Below are 17,619 nucleotides of genomic sequence, written 5' to 3'. Positions count from 1 at the left end.
TACATTTATAAAGTGGACAATCAACAGAGCCAAATCTCATTTTTCTGTTTTTAATTAATTTAGTTTTCAGTCAGAGTTACTTGTAGTAACAGAACAGACCTCGGGGCCCCTGGCCGACCTGGGTTACTGCTCAGACTTTATTTCTTCCTTTAATAAACCAGACATAGCATACAGGTCATGTACGGAATACCTCTAATTCATTATGGAGAGCACTGCACCTCACTGGAGAATGAAAAGTAATGCTGTAAAGTAACCATGACAACACAACCTGACTAAACCTGTAAAGTAACCATGACAACACAACCAGACTAAACCTGTAAAGTAACCATGACAACACAACCTGACTAAACCTGTAAAGTAACCGTGACAACACAACCTGACTAAACCTGTAAAGTAACCATGACAACACAACCTGACTAAACCTGTAAAGTAACTATGACAATACAACCTGACTAAACCTGTAAAGTAACCATGACAACACAACCTGACTAAACCTGTAAAGTAACCATGACAATACAACCTGACTAAACCTGTATAGTAACCAAGACAATACAACCTGACTAAACCTGTATAGTAACCACGACAATACAACATAACTAAACCTGTACAGTAACCATGACAGCACAACCTGACTAAACCTGTAAAGTAACCATGACAATACAACCTGACTAAACCTGTATAGTAACCACGACAATACAACATAACTAAACCTGTAAAGTAACCACGACGATACAACATAACTAAACCTGTAAAGTAACTATGACAATACAACCTGGCTAAAGCTGTAAAACAACCTTGACAATACAACCTGACTAAACCTGTAAAGTAACCACGACAATACAACCTGACTAAACCTGTAAAATAACCATGACAATACAACCTGACTAAACCTGTAAAATAACCATGACAGCACAACCTGACTAAACCTGTAAAGTAACCATGACAATACAACATAACTAAACCTGTATAGTAACCCTGACAATACAACCTGGCTAAACCTGTAAAGTAACCCTGACAATACACGCTGGCTAAACCTGTAAAGTAACCATGACAATACAACCTGACTAAACCTGTAAAGTAACCATGACAATACAACCTGACTAAACCTGTAAAGTAACCATGACAATACAACCTGACTAAACCTGTAAAGTAACTATGACAATACAACCTGACTAAACCTGTAAAGTAACCATGACAATACAACCTGACTAAACCGGTAAAGTAACCACGACAATACAACCTGGCTAAAGCTGTAAAACAACCCTGACAATACAACCTGACTAAACCTGTAAAGTAACCATGACAATACAACCTGACTAAACCTGTAAAGTAACCATGACAATACAACCTGACTAAACCTGTAAAGTAACCATGACAATACAACCTGGCTAAAGCTGTAAAACAACCCTGACAATACAACCTGACTAAACCTGTAAAGTAACCATGACAATACAACCTGACTAAACCTGTACAGTAACCATGACAATACACGCTGGCTAAACCTGTGAAGTAACCAAGTAACCATCTGGTCTTCCACATTCCTCTCCTTGACACCGTACCTACCCATCACCTCATCATCCCCTGCATTGCCTTCACCAACATGCCCATTGAAGTGCGCTCCAATCACCACTCTCTCCTCCTTTGGTACCCTCTCCGCCACCTCATCCGACTCACTCCAGAATTCTTCTTTCTCTTCCATCTCACACCCAACGTTTGGGGCATATGTGAAGACAACATTCATCATCACACCTTTGATTTCCAGCTTCATACTCTTCCCTCTGTCTGGCACTCTGTTCACTTCCAACACACTCTTAACACACTCATTCTCAGAATTACTCCTACCCCGTTTATCTCAGACATTTTGAGCCCTCGATGCACACTTTCCATAAATCCGCATTTCTGCAGACTTTGCCTTAGGGAATTACCTGCAGTTCATAGCGTTGTGATGTTAAACGCTATGGACATTCAAAGTTCCGACTCACCTCCACACTCCTCCCCTTCCTCCTCTCCCACTGCCTCTGGGCATGCCTTCTCCCTCTCGTTCTCCTTTGCCCAACAGTAGCATAGTTTCCACCGGCACCCTGCTGGCCAACAGTACCGGGTTACCAACGACCACCGCCCTGCTGGCGGTTGTTGGTAACCCGGGCCTTGACCGATCCAGTACGGAAATCCGATTTATGATCCGCATATTTGATTCGGCAAAGGTTTTATGTCGCATGGCCGTCCTGACACAACCCTCCCCATTTATCCGGGCTTGGGACCGGCACTAAGAATGCACTGGATTGTGCATCCCCAGTGTCAGTAGATTTGAGTAAAATACAGACTTCAACCCAATCCCAATGTCCAGTCAGTCACGGACCTTGAGGGGTGATCCCACCTAATCTGTGAGGGTTTAGGTTCTGTCCCACGTGAGGGTTTAGGGCTGTCCCACTGTCAAATCGTCAAATGCATGAGGGCTGTCTCGCAGACATTTTGAGCCCTTTATACTACACACTTTCTGTAACTCCACATTTCTGCAGACTTTACTTGAGGGAATTACCCACAGTTCATAGCGTTATGACATTCAAAGATGGTACATGAAAAACATGAAATCAGAGGAGTGCAAGCATGTACCATCTACACACCCAGCTTGTTCATCAACCGTTTCCTCTTATTTTGCTTAATGATGTTGTTTCGACCAAATGAGTAGACTGACGTGAGGCAAGAGCCTGGAAGACGTTCGGATCAGACAGCCGGTCCCTTAACTTAAGTACCTTGGCCGTGAAGGAAGTTAAAAACATGAAATTACAAGGCCCAAACCCACAATATTACACAACATGTTTTGGCATCGTCGGGATGACTTGATACGTCTTAAACTGCGGTCCCATTCCTGTTTATACCGTTTCGAGCCCTTACAACTTCTCACACTCAGGCTCCTACCGGGCGACGTCAGTTGAGCCCGTGAGGCTGCAGGGCTGAGGCCACGGGGGGGGGGCGACATTGAGATTGGACATTTGCTTATCCTGTGCGACTGTGCTACATGAAACACAGACATGGGGGGTCATTTCTAAATCACACGAGGTCCCCAGGTGGTACCTGCCCCGTGTGAATAGGACTCCGTACGGCCATGGGTTTTCTTTTCTGGGTCCACGCTTGCTACGAAATGGACTGTGTAAAGGTCCGTTCGAAGAGAAAGACAAATTCCTCACAATTTCACTTGTTTTTAATGTGAGTCAACTTATCTGCTGAGGGATTTTCTCGAGCTGAGTGATGCAACTATGCCTTTACATGAAGCCGTCACTCATTATTTATTTATTTATTTATTTATTTCTGATTTCTCCCAATGTAGTGGCCAATCGGTCCCTATTTTAGTTCAAACACCCACCCTCGTACTGCATGCAGTTTCGAAGGAGTCGCCTCCCCACTTCGGTGACAAGGCGACTCCAGGCCGAACCACTGCTTTTTCCGACACACACCCAGAGACGCACTCACGTGACGAACACAAGCCGACTCCGCCCCCCTCCCCAAGACAGCGTTGCCAATCATCGCTGCTTCATCGAGTCCGGCCATAGTCGGATCTGACGAGGCCGGGGCGCGAACCCCCGTCCCCGGTGGGCAACTGCATCGACCCAAAGCGGATGCTTAGACCGCTACACCACCGCGGACCCCCGTCACTCACTTTTAAGGAGACGCTCATAAGAGCAAAAGCTGCATCAGAAACGAGCAAACCCGTCTTGCCCCACTAGTTTTTTCACTTGATAATTTTACAGTTTCCGTCTGATTCCAGAACAAAGCAAACACGGAGGAAGAACCAGGGCAAAGCCTTGTAGATCTTTCCCGTGAAGCCGTCAACATGTGACAGGAACGCCCCCTGTTCTGCTGCCGTCCTTTAAATCTTAGAAATGTTAAAAAAAAACACTCAAAATGAGACACAAATGGTGGGCTTACCTGAATGTGATCAGAGCACTGTAAACTGTTTGTCTGTTTCAGCAGGCTTGGCTTCGTTTCGCCTCCCGGCCCGGCCACCGTGGAGTTAGGAAGTCAGACCAGGAATTATTTCCATTGCACCTTAATAGAAACCCTCCGGGCTTTTCCCATTGGTTCTTAGGGGCCCCTCGTGGCACACCGCTTAAGCATTATGTACGCAGGAGAAAATGTTATTTGTCAAATAAAAGATAAATAAAAGCAAGCAGGATTTATTTATTGGCAGAAAAGCAACAGCGAACCCCGATTTCCAAGATGCGCACGACCTCGTCGGTTTACCCCGGGAACGTCGGCGTTCTGCGCCGGAGGGCCTTTGACCTCGGAGTCTCTGCACCACAACAACACCACATCTCTGAAACAAAGCCCCTGCTTGTTGCCCACCCACCTCTTAGTGCCCCGCGGACGGTCACCTGTTTCCACTTAGTGTGAGGAGGCCGTTCGTGCAGCTGCGGTGATTACGGCGTGATGAGGGGCCTCCTCTCCGTGGCTGGGAGCTCCGCCGGGGGCCCGAAACGTGTTTGGTTCCCTCGCTGCGAGTCAGCTGGCCAAACTTGGGTCGACCAAACCATCCGAGGTCACTTTATGGCGCTCGTTACGGGCTCTTACCGCGGGAGAGGGCCGTTAGCCGGAGTCGCCCCCTGTTGGACGTGTGGAGGTTTTCCACACAAGGCCTTTAAGGGTCGCACAATATTCACGTTTATCTACTTAAACAGTTGGATCAGGACAACCTATCCGTGGGACTCGTATGAATATGGTAATCAATGTGGTTTTTTTCCGGAAAAAAAATCCCGTTACCAATTTTTTGTTCTGAAAATTTTGACAGCCGTGCAAAATCTGTAATGTTGTGTTCTGAACTTGGGCCACATGTCTTGAAAGCCAGTTGGATCCGTCCAGACCGAGACGCTCCCACGTGGAACCTGCTGCCGGGTCTGAATCCAGACCACATGACACATTTTCAAGGGCCGTCATTTTGTCTAAAACAAAAATAAATGAATATAATAGGATTATGCTATGACAATAGTACATTTTTAATCATTAAGTTAGTCATTTGAATAGGTTTCTGAAATCCGTGTGGAAAAAAGTGGCGCGTAATCATAAGCGGTGTGTACAGATTACCGGGATTAAATATTGGAAGTATTTAAAGACTGGGTAGACAAAAAACGTTTTCAAAACCATCACAAAAGGATGCGTTCATATGTGGGGAATTCAATTCAATTTTATTGTCATTAAAAACAATGTGCAGGAGGCACATGTTAAAAATGAAATGAGGGGTGTGGCTTCACCAAACACTGCAAGACAGACACAGACAAACATGAAGACCAAAAGCTAAAAATAAGTTAAAAGAGAGCTGGAGTACAAAATATTTAAAATATCTACAGACATTCAGTGGGTGGCCAGGTTCAGGTGGAAAGAAGCTGTTTTTGAGCCTGGTAGTGCGGGCTCTGAGGCTCCTGTAGCGCCTCCCAGAGTGCAGGGGGGAGAACAGTCTATGGTTGGGGTGGGTGGGATCTCTGCTGATGCTCAGACTCCTTCGAAGGCAGCGTTTGTGATAAATGTCTTTTATGGCTGGGAGCTGGGTACCGGTGATGTGCTGGGCCGCCTTGACGACCCGCTGCAGAGCTTTCTGGTCTACTGAGGTTCAGTTGCCGCACCACACCGAGATGCAGATGGTCAGGATGCTCTATGGTGCAGTGGTAGAAGTTGGTGAGAATTTTAGGGGGGTAGACGGGCGCTCCTCAGCCTCTGGGGCGCTCCTCAGCCTCTGGGGCGCTCCTCAGCCGGGTGCTCCTCAGCCTCTGGGGCGCTCCTCAGCCGGGCGCTCCTCAGCCTCTGGGGCGCTCCTCAGCCTCTGGGGCGCTCCTCAGCCTCTGGGGCGCTCCTCAGCCTCTGGGGCGCTCCTCAGCCGGGCGCTCCTCAGCCTCTGGGGCGCTCCTCAGCCTCTGGGGCGCTCCTCAGCCTCTGGGGCGCTCCTCAGCCGGGCGCTCCTCAGCCTCTGGGGCGCTCCTCAGCCTCTGGGGCGCTCCTCAGCCGGGCGCTCCTCAGCCTCTGGGGCGCTCCTCAGCCTCTGGGGCGCTCCTCAGCCTCTGGGGCGCTCCTCAGCCTCTGGATTTCAGTAGAGACCTGTTAAATCCAAATAAGTACAGAAAGACTGAAGAGTTCATTAACACAATGTGTACTCCAGGTTTATACCCTAAGGGCCCAGACACACCAAACCGACTAGCGGCGACGAAGGCCGGCCGTTGCGCCGCCTCACGTCGCCTGCCGTCCGGGTCAAAAAGTAGCACTCGAACACACCGCAAAGACTACCGCCGACGGCCAGCTAGCACGTACGGTCTGCACTGACTCGCCAAGCTGAACAGCCAATCGGGGTGATCTCTGTCCGGCCCATTCAACGCGCTGAATCGGCCGGAAAGCTGCTGACAGGGGTACGACTAGTGCTGACGGTGCGGGACACACCGCAAAAACTACGGTCAGAGCAGCCGACACGAGTTTGAAGGAAGCTGGTGTTACGACTATCTCCTTCCTGTGGAAACGTGAGCCAGGGGAGATATTCCACAAGAGTTCCGGCCACATGCCAGTGGGTTAACGGGGTGGGATAAGGGGGGAAAACTAAGAAATAAATGTAAAAAATAATATGGAGACACATACGGTAATACAGATCCAGAAGTTCACGTCTAAACCACATTTCCTAGGATTCGAGTTGGTTTCGGGTCAACGCTGAGGTGGAAAGCAGTCATGATATGTGACCTTGAACTTGACCTTGGCACTAATAGTGTCAGACAGGCGGACTCGGATATGGCAGTGGTTTTACTCAAGCGTCATATTCCTTTGGCGGCCTCGTGTGAAGCAAGGTGGTTTGGATGAATCTGACATCTTTGCGTGTGTGTGTGTGTGTGTGTGTGTGTGTGTGTGTGTGTGTGTGTGTGTGTGTGTGTGTGTGTGTGTGTGTGTGTGTGTGTGTGCGCCCACAGAAAGAGAGCGACCAACAGATAACGGTGCAGGTGGAGGGCAGTCTGACCACCTACAGCCAGATGGGCCTGGCGGCCGGGCAGGAGTACACCGTCACCATCGCCGGAGAGACGGACGGCAGGATGGGAGCCGAAAGCTCCGCCGAGTTCGTGACCCGTGAGTTAAGACGGGGAGGGCGGAGAGTTTTGTACAGCAGTGTCGTGTTTCTCAACACCATGACAAAAGGCTCCAGCTGAAGGGGGCGTCCGGGTGGTGTAGCGGTCTATTCCGTTGCCTACCAACACGGGGATCGCCGGTTCGAATCCCCGTGTTACCTCCAGCTTGGTCGGGCATCCCTACAGACACAATTGGCCGTGTCTGTGGGCGAGAAGGCAGATGTGGGTGTGTCCTGGTTGCTGCACTAGCGCCTCCTCTGGTCGGTCAGGGCATCTGTTCGGGGGGGAACTGGGGGGAATGGCGTGATCCACGCGCTACGTCCCCCTGGTGAAACTCCTCACTGTCAGGTGAAAAGAGGCAGCAGGCGGCTGTATTGGAGGAGGCTTGTGGTAGTCTGCAGCCCTCCCCGGATCGGCGGGGGGGGGGGAGGGCGTAGCGCCGGGACGGCTCAGAAGAGTGGGGTAATTGGCCAAGTACAATTGGGGAGAAAAAAGGGGTGGGGAAAAAAAGACTACAACTGAAATGTAAAGACACAACGAGTAATATTTGTGATTCCTTGAGACACGATATGACAAGTGGCAGGGTCCCTGCACATCATGGAAAACCGGGGCCTTTATAGACGGATTTTCCAGTCGTGGAGAACACCTGGAAAATTATAAAATTGATAAAATGTCATGAAAACATTTTTAGTCCGTAAGATGTGATGTTTTTATCCATATGTTTGTGTTGAGATGTGACACCAGTGTATGAAGTCCGGGTGGTATGTTCAGTCACATGGTCCGTCCAGCGACTGACAGTTAATACTGAATAAGATGAGCTTCTGTCAGCAACACCTGGCATGGATATCCAAGCAAGAGTCCTGGAAAAGTCCTGGAAACTTGTGTCTTAAACAGAGCGGTGCCCCTGAGGGAATAATAGAAGCTGTTGCTAAGTGGTTGTGAATGAAACAAAGTACTCAATTACACACACACACAGCATGGAGAGTGACGGAAGTGTTCAAAGGAAGTGCAGAAACCTACGTCAGGTCACATGGGAAGAAGTTTTTAGAAGGGTTTGGGAAAGTAGCATTTTGAGGCTAAAACGTACTGATTACAACCAAAATTTGAATTTTTGGATTTGAATACATAAAGAACACGACTGGGGAGCCACAGAATGATGTAAAACCTTCGAAAACACACACAAAAATGGACCCCCCACCCCCTTTAAGTGGGCCGACAGTTATTTTGTCATTGAGCGCTCCCTTGAAGCTGCGTATCTGTATTGCTTTCCATCCATCCATTACCCGAACTGCTTCTCCTGCCCTCAGGGTCGCGGGGATGCTGGAGCCTATCCCAGCAGCCACTGGGCGGCAGGCGGGGAGACACCCTGGACAGGCCGCCCGGCCATCACAGGGCCCACATACATACACACATTCACACCTAGGCACAGTTTAGTACGGCCGAGTCACCTGACCTACATGTCTTTGTGGGGAGGAAACCGGAGCCCCCGGAGAAAACCCACGCAGACACGGGGAGAACATGCCAACTCCACACAGAGGACGACCCCCAAGGTCGGACTACCCGGCCGGGGGTCGAACCCAGGATCTTCTTGCTGTGAGGCGACCACGCTCACCATTACGCAACCGTGCCCCCAATCTGTGTTGATTTGTTGTCATGTATTCACGTCACAAAAAAATAGAGATCAGCACCCAGGCAGTAGTTACACATTTCTACTTTGAATTATTTGGCCAATTAATTCGTTCTCTGTTCCTGCTTAACCCTGCCCTGTCCCTTCATTTGTATGTAGCTCATCTAAAATGCTCGACTTTGGAGGTCTCACAGATCGAAAACCCAAGTAAACGAACTCCGCATGGAAACTCCGGGATCAAATCCAGGACCTTCTCGCCGCAGTGCCAACTGCCGTTAAGTCACCATGAGGCCTGCTGGGTCAACGCTTAAGTCAGTGGTTCCCAGTCGAAACAGCGCGCTCGTGCCAGCGACAAGGTCTCGACCGGGAGGTGGCAGCGGCGTCTTCGCCGTAGCCAGTAGTCGCTGAATGTATTACATCTTATTCTGAAGGTCAACGTTTGCTCATCCCACTTTTGACACAGGCCGCTCCCACAGCGGTAAATGGGTCACAGATGTTCCTTGCCGTTTCCGACACTTCTGATTTGTTAAAAATGACCTCTTAGGAGCGTCCGGGTGGCGTAGCGGTCTATTCCATTGCCTACCAACATGGGGATCGCCGGTTCAAATCCCCGTGTTGCCTCCGACTTGGTCGGGCGTCCCTACGGACACAATTAGCCATGTCTCCAGTGGGGAAGCTGGATGTGGGTTTGCGTCCTGGTCGCTGCACTAGCGCTTCCTCTGGTCGGTTGGGGCGCCTGTTCGGTGGGGTGGAGTGGGAGGGATAGCGTGATCCTCCCATGCGCTACACCCCCCTGGTGAAACTCCTCACTGTCAAGTGAAAAGAAGCGGCTGGCGACTCCACATGTATGGGAGGAGGCATGTGGTAGTCTGCAGCCCTCCCCGGCAGGGCCGGATCTAGGCATAGGCAAACTAGGCAGCTGCCTAGGGTCTACTTGCCACAGGGGGGGGCCCAGACAGACGGATAAAAACATCAACTTTTGGTCTAAATGAAAAATATTTCACATAAAATATTTTAAACTGTAAATAGACAACAATAAACAAAAACATATACCTAACTAATTAGCCCTAATAACCATGTGGCAGTTAAAGGTATTATTGTTTGTTTACAAAGTCTCAAAATGTGCTTGTTTGGGAGTGGGGTGGGGGTGGGGGGAGCCAAGAAAAATGTTCTGCCTAGTGTAATCTAGTCATTTAATCCCGGCCCTGCTTCCCGGATCGATTGGTCAGTTGCAACTGGGGAGAAAAATGGGGGAAAAAAATATCCCAAAAAAACAAAAAAAACCCCCTCTTTAATAAAACGTGTTATTTATTTGTTTTACAGTTTGCTTTTGACGAAAACAGATTCGGCCTTTCTCGTTGCGCCTCGTGTTTTGTTGCGAGACGCACAAAAAAGACCGGAACGCGCAAACAACGGGAATGTGCACAAATGCGCGGCGTTAAAAAAAGATGTGCTCGGGTGGTTAATGAGCCAGATAACACGGCCGGATACAGAGCACTTGTTAAAGCCCGGTGGCAGTGTGGTCACACCGGCCCGGGCTTCTTCCCCTGCTGGTAAAACAAACGCACATGTTGTGAGAGAGGTTTATTGCAGTCGGATGCTCCTCGTCGCCCGAATGAACAAACCCAAATCCCTCCGGCCTCCGGACCACGGCCCCCCACCTGCTCCCGATGTCTGACAGCTGCAGGGAAACTGTTCAGAGGCCAGTAAACTTTATTAAAGGTATTATTATCGTTAATACCACCCAGGTGACGTCAGTAACAGGGAGTAGAAACCTCCCGCCTCCTGTCTCGTGTTCTCTAACGAATCGCTAGAATCAAACAACGAGTTACTTAAAAGAGTGATCTGTTTTTTGTGTATCCAATTAAAAACTACTGCAGCTGGCAAAGCCTCCATGCCAACTGTGTGCGTGTGTGTGTGTGTGTGTGTGAAATTTGACACTCCTGAGAAAGTAGATGAAGGTTTAAGATAGTGTGAACGAGTGCAGGTTGACGTGTTTCCCGGCACAGGAACTCCTACAGGCTTGTGAACTTCCCCGTACTCTCCGTTTACCTTTTCGATGATTTTTCTGTACCCCTTTTCTATAGACAACAGGTTCACTAAACCGTGAAGTGACAATAAGGACAATTCCTTTTCCCCCTCTTCTTCCTCCTGCTCTTCCTCCTCCTCTGACTAGTCATCTCCGGTCCCTCGAACCTCCAAGTCGTCAAGACGGCCACCACGTCCGCGGTCGTCCAGTGGGAGCAATCTCAGGGCGAGATTGACAGGTATCGCTTGACCATTTCTCCCAATGATGGGGTGGGAAGGAGTCAAGAATTGACCCTGCCACCTGACAGCGACTCCGCTCAGATTGAGCAGTTGGAGGCGGGTCGTTTGTATGATGTCATACTTGTGGCGGAGAAGGGCACCAGCATGAGCGAACCGGCAATCATCCAAGCTACGCCTGGTGAGTAGAGCCAAAGGGATTTGTGGACCAGTAAAGGGTATAGGTAGGTTTTACTGCTGATTGGTGGAACATACGCGGGACAGATATACGTAGATCCAAATCTGGCTGGGACTGACATTGTAAAATCACAAAATTAATAGAAAACCATTTTATGAGAGTCTTTGGTAGATCAGTTAGACTTGAGACAATCTACAACAATCTGTCTAAATGATGGATGGCTGGATGGATGGATGGATGGATGGATGGATAGATAGATAGATAGATAGATAGATAGATAGATAGATAGATAGATAGATAGATAGATAGATAGATAGATAGATAGATAGATAGATAGATAGATAGATAGATGGATGGATGGATGGATGGATGGATGGATGGATGGATGGGTGGGTGGGTGGGTGGGTGGGAGGGAGGGAGGGGTGGGGTGGGTAGGTAGGTGAAAGAATAGCGCTACCGTATTGGCGACAAGTAGCAGACATGGGGCGATGGTAGAAAGATGGATGGAAAAGGGGAAAAGGACAGAGAAAGTGAGACGAGTAGAAGCTAGTGATAATAATTTGGATAGATGAAGACGTGCATGTATAAAAGACAAAAAGACATCGACTTACGTTTCCTTATGATGTGCATTGTGTGTTCGTCTGAGACCAGCCTTGCTCCTGTGAGCCAGTGAAAGTTAATGTGCTCAGACACATCGTTATTTAATGGAATAGATCACGTAAAACACATCACAAAGAAGACACATGCTACCATAAACTTTAATGGCGTGAGGTGTGCGCCTTAAGAGAACCTTCCGGGAGCAAGGCAGATCTCTCTCTCAGAAGAAATGACTCCATAAAGTTTTACTTTTTCCTGGAACGGTTCGGGATTTCTTTCCACCAGCCACATGCTGACATCAGAGGCCGCGAAACAAACCCTCTTGAATAAGACGTACGAAAGAACGTTTGACAAAACAGCATCAGAAATATGAAAACAATAACTTTCTTCGTATACTTCTTTCTTGCAGGTTCTTTGTGGAAGCCGAGGCACTGAGTCATTTGTGTGCACTGGAATAATAACTTGTAAAGAATCGTTGAAAATGATGTAACATTATTAGTTTTAAAGTGTCTAACTGTATTTGTTTTCCTCACTAGAATTGTGTCCTCCTGGATTCTAAAAGGGCAGCAGAGTATGAATACACAAATATTTGATTCTAAATCCCCATTCCACCCACACCTTTAGGGGATTCGTTACCTAAGGGTACTATGGCAGCTGTAACTGCTGCGATTATGCCGTCACCGGGACCAGATGTAAGGGACAGAGGCTGGGCGCCAGACCTCAAACCTGAGGAGACTCTCTTAGACCAACAGCGGAGGAGGGAGGATGGGAAGGAGTTGGGTTCTTCAAAAATTGGAGATATGGCTGGAGGGGACGCTCCCACCACATTAACAGCCAAAACCAAACCTCTGGTCAGTAAAAAAGTCGGCTTCAAGCCCAGACCAGGAGAAAGGCCCCTATTCCCAAAGAAACCAAATGCTCTTGGTTTGTTACGTCTTAATGGAACTAGATTTGGACCAGGTGGGAGAAAAATTGGGCTGGGTCAGCTGAAAAAGCCTCCAGGCCAGAATCCATTAGCAGGGGCCAGTGAAAGGTCCTCTGTAGTAAAAAATAATCCCAAACCAGGATCCACCGTTATAGGAGACAGGACACTAGCTTTTACTTTGAAAGAGCCCAGTATTGATGCAACAGTAAATGAGAGGAGAACGGATGACGTACCAGTAACAGTTCCTCCAGTTGGAAGTATTTCAGGAACAGACATTCAAAGTAGCTATGAGGAACCAACTGTCACTCCTGGTTCAACAAAACAGCCAGAAATTGCCATGGCAACCCAGGGAAACAACAGCGGGATTGAAAGGGAGGGCACAGAACAACCAGTGTCTCTGGGACACAATGGAACTACTCCTACTGCTGGGAAGAAATGCAACCGAATTAAAGTCACACACATCAGATTGCCCCATAGTGATAATGATGGAGGTCAACCTACAACGTCCACACATCACAGCTCTTCTGAAACAGGGACGCCCCCATCTGCTGAGACGAAAAAAGGCGACTCATCTGATGCTTTATTCCAGCTCCTTACAGATACTTTTGACAATTTAAACATAAAAACATTTTCTGTCCACTTGTCCAAACCCTCTGACCTCTCTCAAGATGCTGAAACAGTGAGCAGGCACATTTTAAGTGGGATGAAGCCATTGTCGTATTCATCATCATCTCCATCATCATCATTTTTATTGCCTTCATTACCATTGACATCACCATCATCAGCTCCCTCTAGCTCAGAAAATTTAGATTTAGTTAAAGGAGATGGACCAGAAGTTGACACCAGAAAAAATGGTGAGATGACCACTGAGCCAGTGTCAGCTGCAACTCACCAAAATGAAAGATTTCCCCAAGAGGGAAACCTGCGCCCATTCCGCCGTACACCTCCAAAAGATGGGTACCCGCTCCGCCCACGCCCAAATATAAGACCCTTGCAGAAAAGGACCCAGCAGAATTTCAGACCTTCTCGTCGCCTCTCTCCACCTTTAAGCATGACAGCAGAAACGGAGCAGCATCATTCAAGTGATTTTTCATCCTCGCCGCCTTCCTCCAATTCAGAGGAACCGTTGTCAGTTGAAGCTAAAACACCAGAGAGAGGTTCAAGTAGCAACAGAGAGGAAACAAGTCCCATGTTGTTTGAAACTGAACAAAACCAGTCAAAAAGGGAAGCCGTTCCTACACCACATGACATGTCCCACAATGTTGGCTCGTCAAAGCAACCACGCCCAAATACAATTATTTTCCAAAACAAAACTAGTCCAAACCAGTGGCACCATCGTGACCTTTCTCAGCCCTCAAGCACCGAACTGGAGAAGGACCCATTAACGCCTAACGAATTACAACCCTCACCATCATCTTCATTAACATCTTCCTTCATTTCAGAGGAGTCCCGAACAATATCTGGAAATATTCCTGATAAGGAAAGCGAGGGAGTTATGTCACCCAGGTTTAAACAAGGCAAGACAAAACTTTTGAGAGGCGGCATACCGCCAAATCGTAGTCCACCCAACAAGTATGGTTTCTCGAAACGCACCCATGCAAATATGCGACCATTTCCGAATCGAACTCTCTTCAATTTGAGGTCCCCTCAGCTGCCTGCTCAACCTTTAAAGCTTGAACCAGGGGCAGAAAAGGAGGAGCCATTTTCCTCCAGGGAAGTACCATCCTCTGCATCATCTTCTGTTTTCAGTGGTCCAGTCGAACATCCAGTACCAGATGGGGGCAGTGATGGAGATAAATTTGGGACAATGTCAGTGACAGTAGATACTGGAAAAAATCAGACTTTGAGAGAGAGTGCAGTGCCTCCATTCCGCCGCTTACCCTTCAAGGCCGGTTACCCCAGGCGTTCATACTTAAATATGGGACATCTGCAAAACAGAACTCATCCAGTTTTGAGACCCCCTCAACGTCCACAGAGAGGTCCTATACGAAGATTTAACCCACCTACAAAGCTGAGTCGAGAACAGAACAACATCCCTAAAGTTCAGCCTAACCAGTCGGGGGAGAAAAGAGTCCAGAGTTCTGATAAAAAAATCCAGATTGGCCAGTCACAAGACCAGGACACTGGATTTGAAATTCACACTGGCCAATCAGGTGGCAAGGACAACACCCAGACAGTCCAAACTAACCAATTAGGAGAAGTGCATACTAATCATGGAATTGAAGTTAACCAATTAGGAGAAGAAGAAGCCATCCACAATGCCCGCATCACAGGCTCTGATTCTGAAACTGACATCTACAGAGAGAGAGTCGATCCTGACAAGCCTACGATGAGAAGGACACCCCCGGTCAGACAAAGTTCCTATGGTACAGCAAACAGATCCTCGAGACCAACCACAGTCCCCGGGAGAAAACCAGCAGCAGCCAAGCAAACAGCACAGGGTCCCACCCAGATGAAGAAAAACATCACCGATACCCTAAAGGGACAGGATTCCAAGATGGGACATCATGACGACGCGGGACAAACATCTAAAACTGAAGTCACAGGGACCGTTGGTTTGCACATGCCGAAGGAATCCAATGTTTCCCCCTCTGGAGATGCAGGAGAACCACTGGGCAACGTGGGGGTGAAGAACGTGACCTCGGGTGGGTTTACGGTCGTCTGGGACGCACCAGAGGGGAAGTACAAGAAGTTTGTTGTGACAAAGAAAAAACTAGGTGGGAAAAGTAAACAACCTGAGGGGGAGGGAGAGGTAGAGGATGACTCTGACAAGAAAGACTCAGATGAGAAGGGGGATAATGAGGAGGGAGAGGACAAGGAAACAAGCAAAGGGAAGATGGTGGAACATGAAGGTAATATAGAAGAAAATGTAGTTCCTGAGAGTGGCGTCGCTCCAGGAGTTCACCGCAGCACAAAAGCCAAACCTGCAACAGAAAGTGACAAAACCCTCACCAAAGTACTTCCTGGCTCAGCCCGCTCCTTCCAGTTTGAGAACCTCCCTCCGCAGACTCCATTCACAGTGACACTACTGGGAAAGGGGCCTGGCCTTTTGTCCAGACTGCACAAGCTTGTCATCAGTACAGGTACAAGCCATTGTGATAGTGCAACAGCTTATTTTACACATTACTCTACGTTGTTAAAAACATTATTTCTTCCAGAGACCACTTACGACTCAAAAATTGGCGAATTCTTAAACACAGCCAAAATTCTGTGGTCTTTCCAGAGCGAGGTTAGACGTTAGGAAAAGTATTCACTCTATTTGAGAACGATCGGAGATCTGTGTTTCATTCCAATTTCAAGAGCTGCCTGATTTGGCACTCTTGAAAACTGTAAATTCTCGAATTACAGTTTGTCTTGAATTACCAACGATGTTAATCTTACGTCATGTGATTTCTAATTAATTCATTTGCTTATTGACACTGTAACCAATTCATCTGTGTGGTTATGTTTTAATGCCTGGCGAAGTGAATGGGTGTGCCACGGAAGATATTAGAAAATGCCTTAATCCGGGATTATTACACACGCAGTGGATAAAATGCAGTGCTCAGCAAGTTGTGTTTTTGTGTTAACCCCTTTGTTTGTGCCATCATTCTATAGTACACATGAATACATGGAATTCCATTCTGCTATTCATGAATAAAAATAACCATTCAGCCATAAAGCCAAGATCAGTGATTTGATGTCACACCCGAAACGTATATCAGATTTTTCTACAAGTATCCTGTGCAATGACTGTAGGCTTAGCCACTCAAACACAGGCGTGGCTGTAGTAATATTGTCATTATGCACCTCCATAACTCTCTTATCTATCCAGAATACACAATCGGCGTTTACGAATGAGCACAAATTCACAAATGTTTTTGCCGAGTGGACAGATGAAGACACGTGACAAATACCAATGTCCAACAACTTTTCGTAGCAGTTTAGGTGACTGGGGTGACAACAAATCCCTGAGTTCATACCTTTTATGAAAGAAAAAAAAAAGCGGCACTCATTCACTGCTCTGGTCTTCTCTCACCCAGGGTAACTGACCCTTCCCTTCATGACTCACCCAAACTCAGGGTAAGATCATGGCTGGCCTGTGTCTTCGGTTTCTACTTTCCTTTAAAGTCCACGTGTGAAATGTGCAGATTTTAATCCTATGGGTCCACGAAATGGAGAATTAAGGATTAACATAAATCATTTAATGGTAGATTTGAGTCTACAATTGCAGCGCTGCAAAAAGAAAAGTACAAGTTTATCAAGGCGTTTTATTTTGTGTTGAGTCTCATTTTGCCTATTTCAAGATATCGCTTGTAAAAATGCTCTTACCACACCATTAGATATGTTGCTCGTTTTAAGGAAGTGTACACGATGGCGGGACTTAGTAGGAATTTTCAACAAACAAAAATGAATCTTAAAACAAGAAAACTGGTGAGCTTTCTTTTTTGGAGAAAATGTCGTAACAAGTCCATGGAAAAAAGGATGCTGTCTTGAAACGAGTAATATCTACCAGTGGAGTAAGAACCTTTTGTTTGCAATATCTTAAAATAAGCATTATGAGACTCAAAACAAGATATGATGCCGTGGTAAACCTGTGTTTTATACAGTGTAGCCAGTCTGGGGATCTCAAAAGTGTACCGATTTGTAGAACACATTTGGGCTGTTAAAAATCAAAACGCGTAGAAACGTGGCCACGTTTCCCAATGGCCGAGCCTCGCATCGAGATTCAGATCTTGATCGAGATTTTTGTTCTTTTAGGAGTCGTGTAAATTTGTTGACCAACAGCACCTTGTTTGTAATGATCTGGCTCGTACGAATGTTCCCCCCCCCCCAAAAATGTCTCTTAACATTTGATTGGGTGAAATTGACGAGACGTATTGGTTTTACAGATACCCAGGCCGTAGGTTGAGATTTCAGGGTTACAGAAAGGGCGATAAATGAGATGGTCCGTCGTCGC

At 47.4% G+C, this 17,619-nt stretch overlaps 1 protein-coding gene across 1 annotated transcript in view; it reads left to right on the top strand.

The window, feature by feature from the left end:
• LOC130128445 (tenascin-X) overlaps nt 1-17,619 on the top strand; it is a 64,846-nt gene that overhangs the window by 31,719 nt on the left and 15,508 nt on the right. The window contains 2 exon segments of the mRNA XM_056298054.1: nt 6,936-7,089; nt 10,892-11,161. Of these exon segments, the coding sequence (XP_056154029.1) occupies nt 6,936-7,089; nt 10,892-11,161 (424 nt within the window).

Source organism: Lampris incognitus, chromosome 18, assembly GCF_029633865.1.
Source record: "Lampris incognitus isolate fLamInc1 chromosome 18, fLamInc1.hap2, whole genome shotgun sequence".
Lineage (NCBI taxonomy): Eukaryota > Metazoa > Chordata > Actinopteri > Lampriformes > Lampridae > Lampris > Lampris incognitus.
This window is presented reverse-complemented; position numbering and strand designations above follow the sequence as displayed.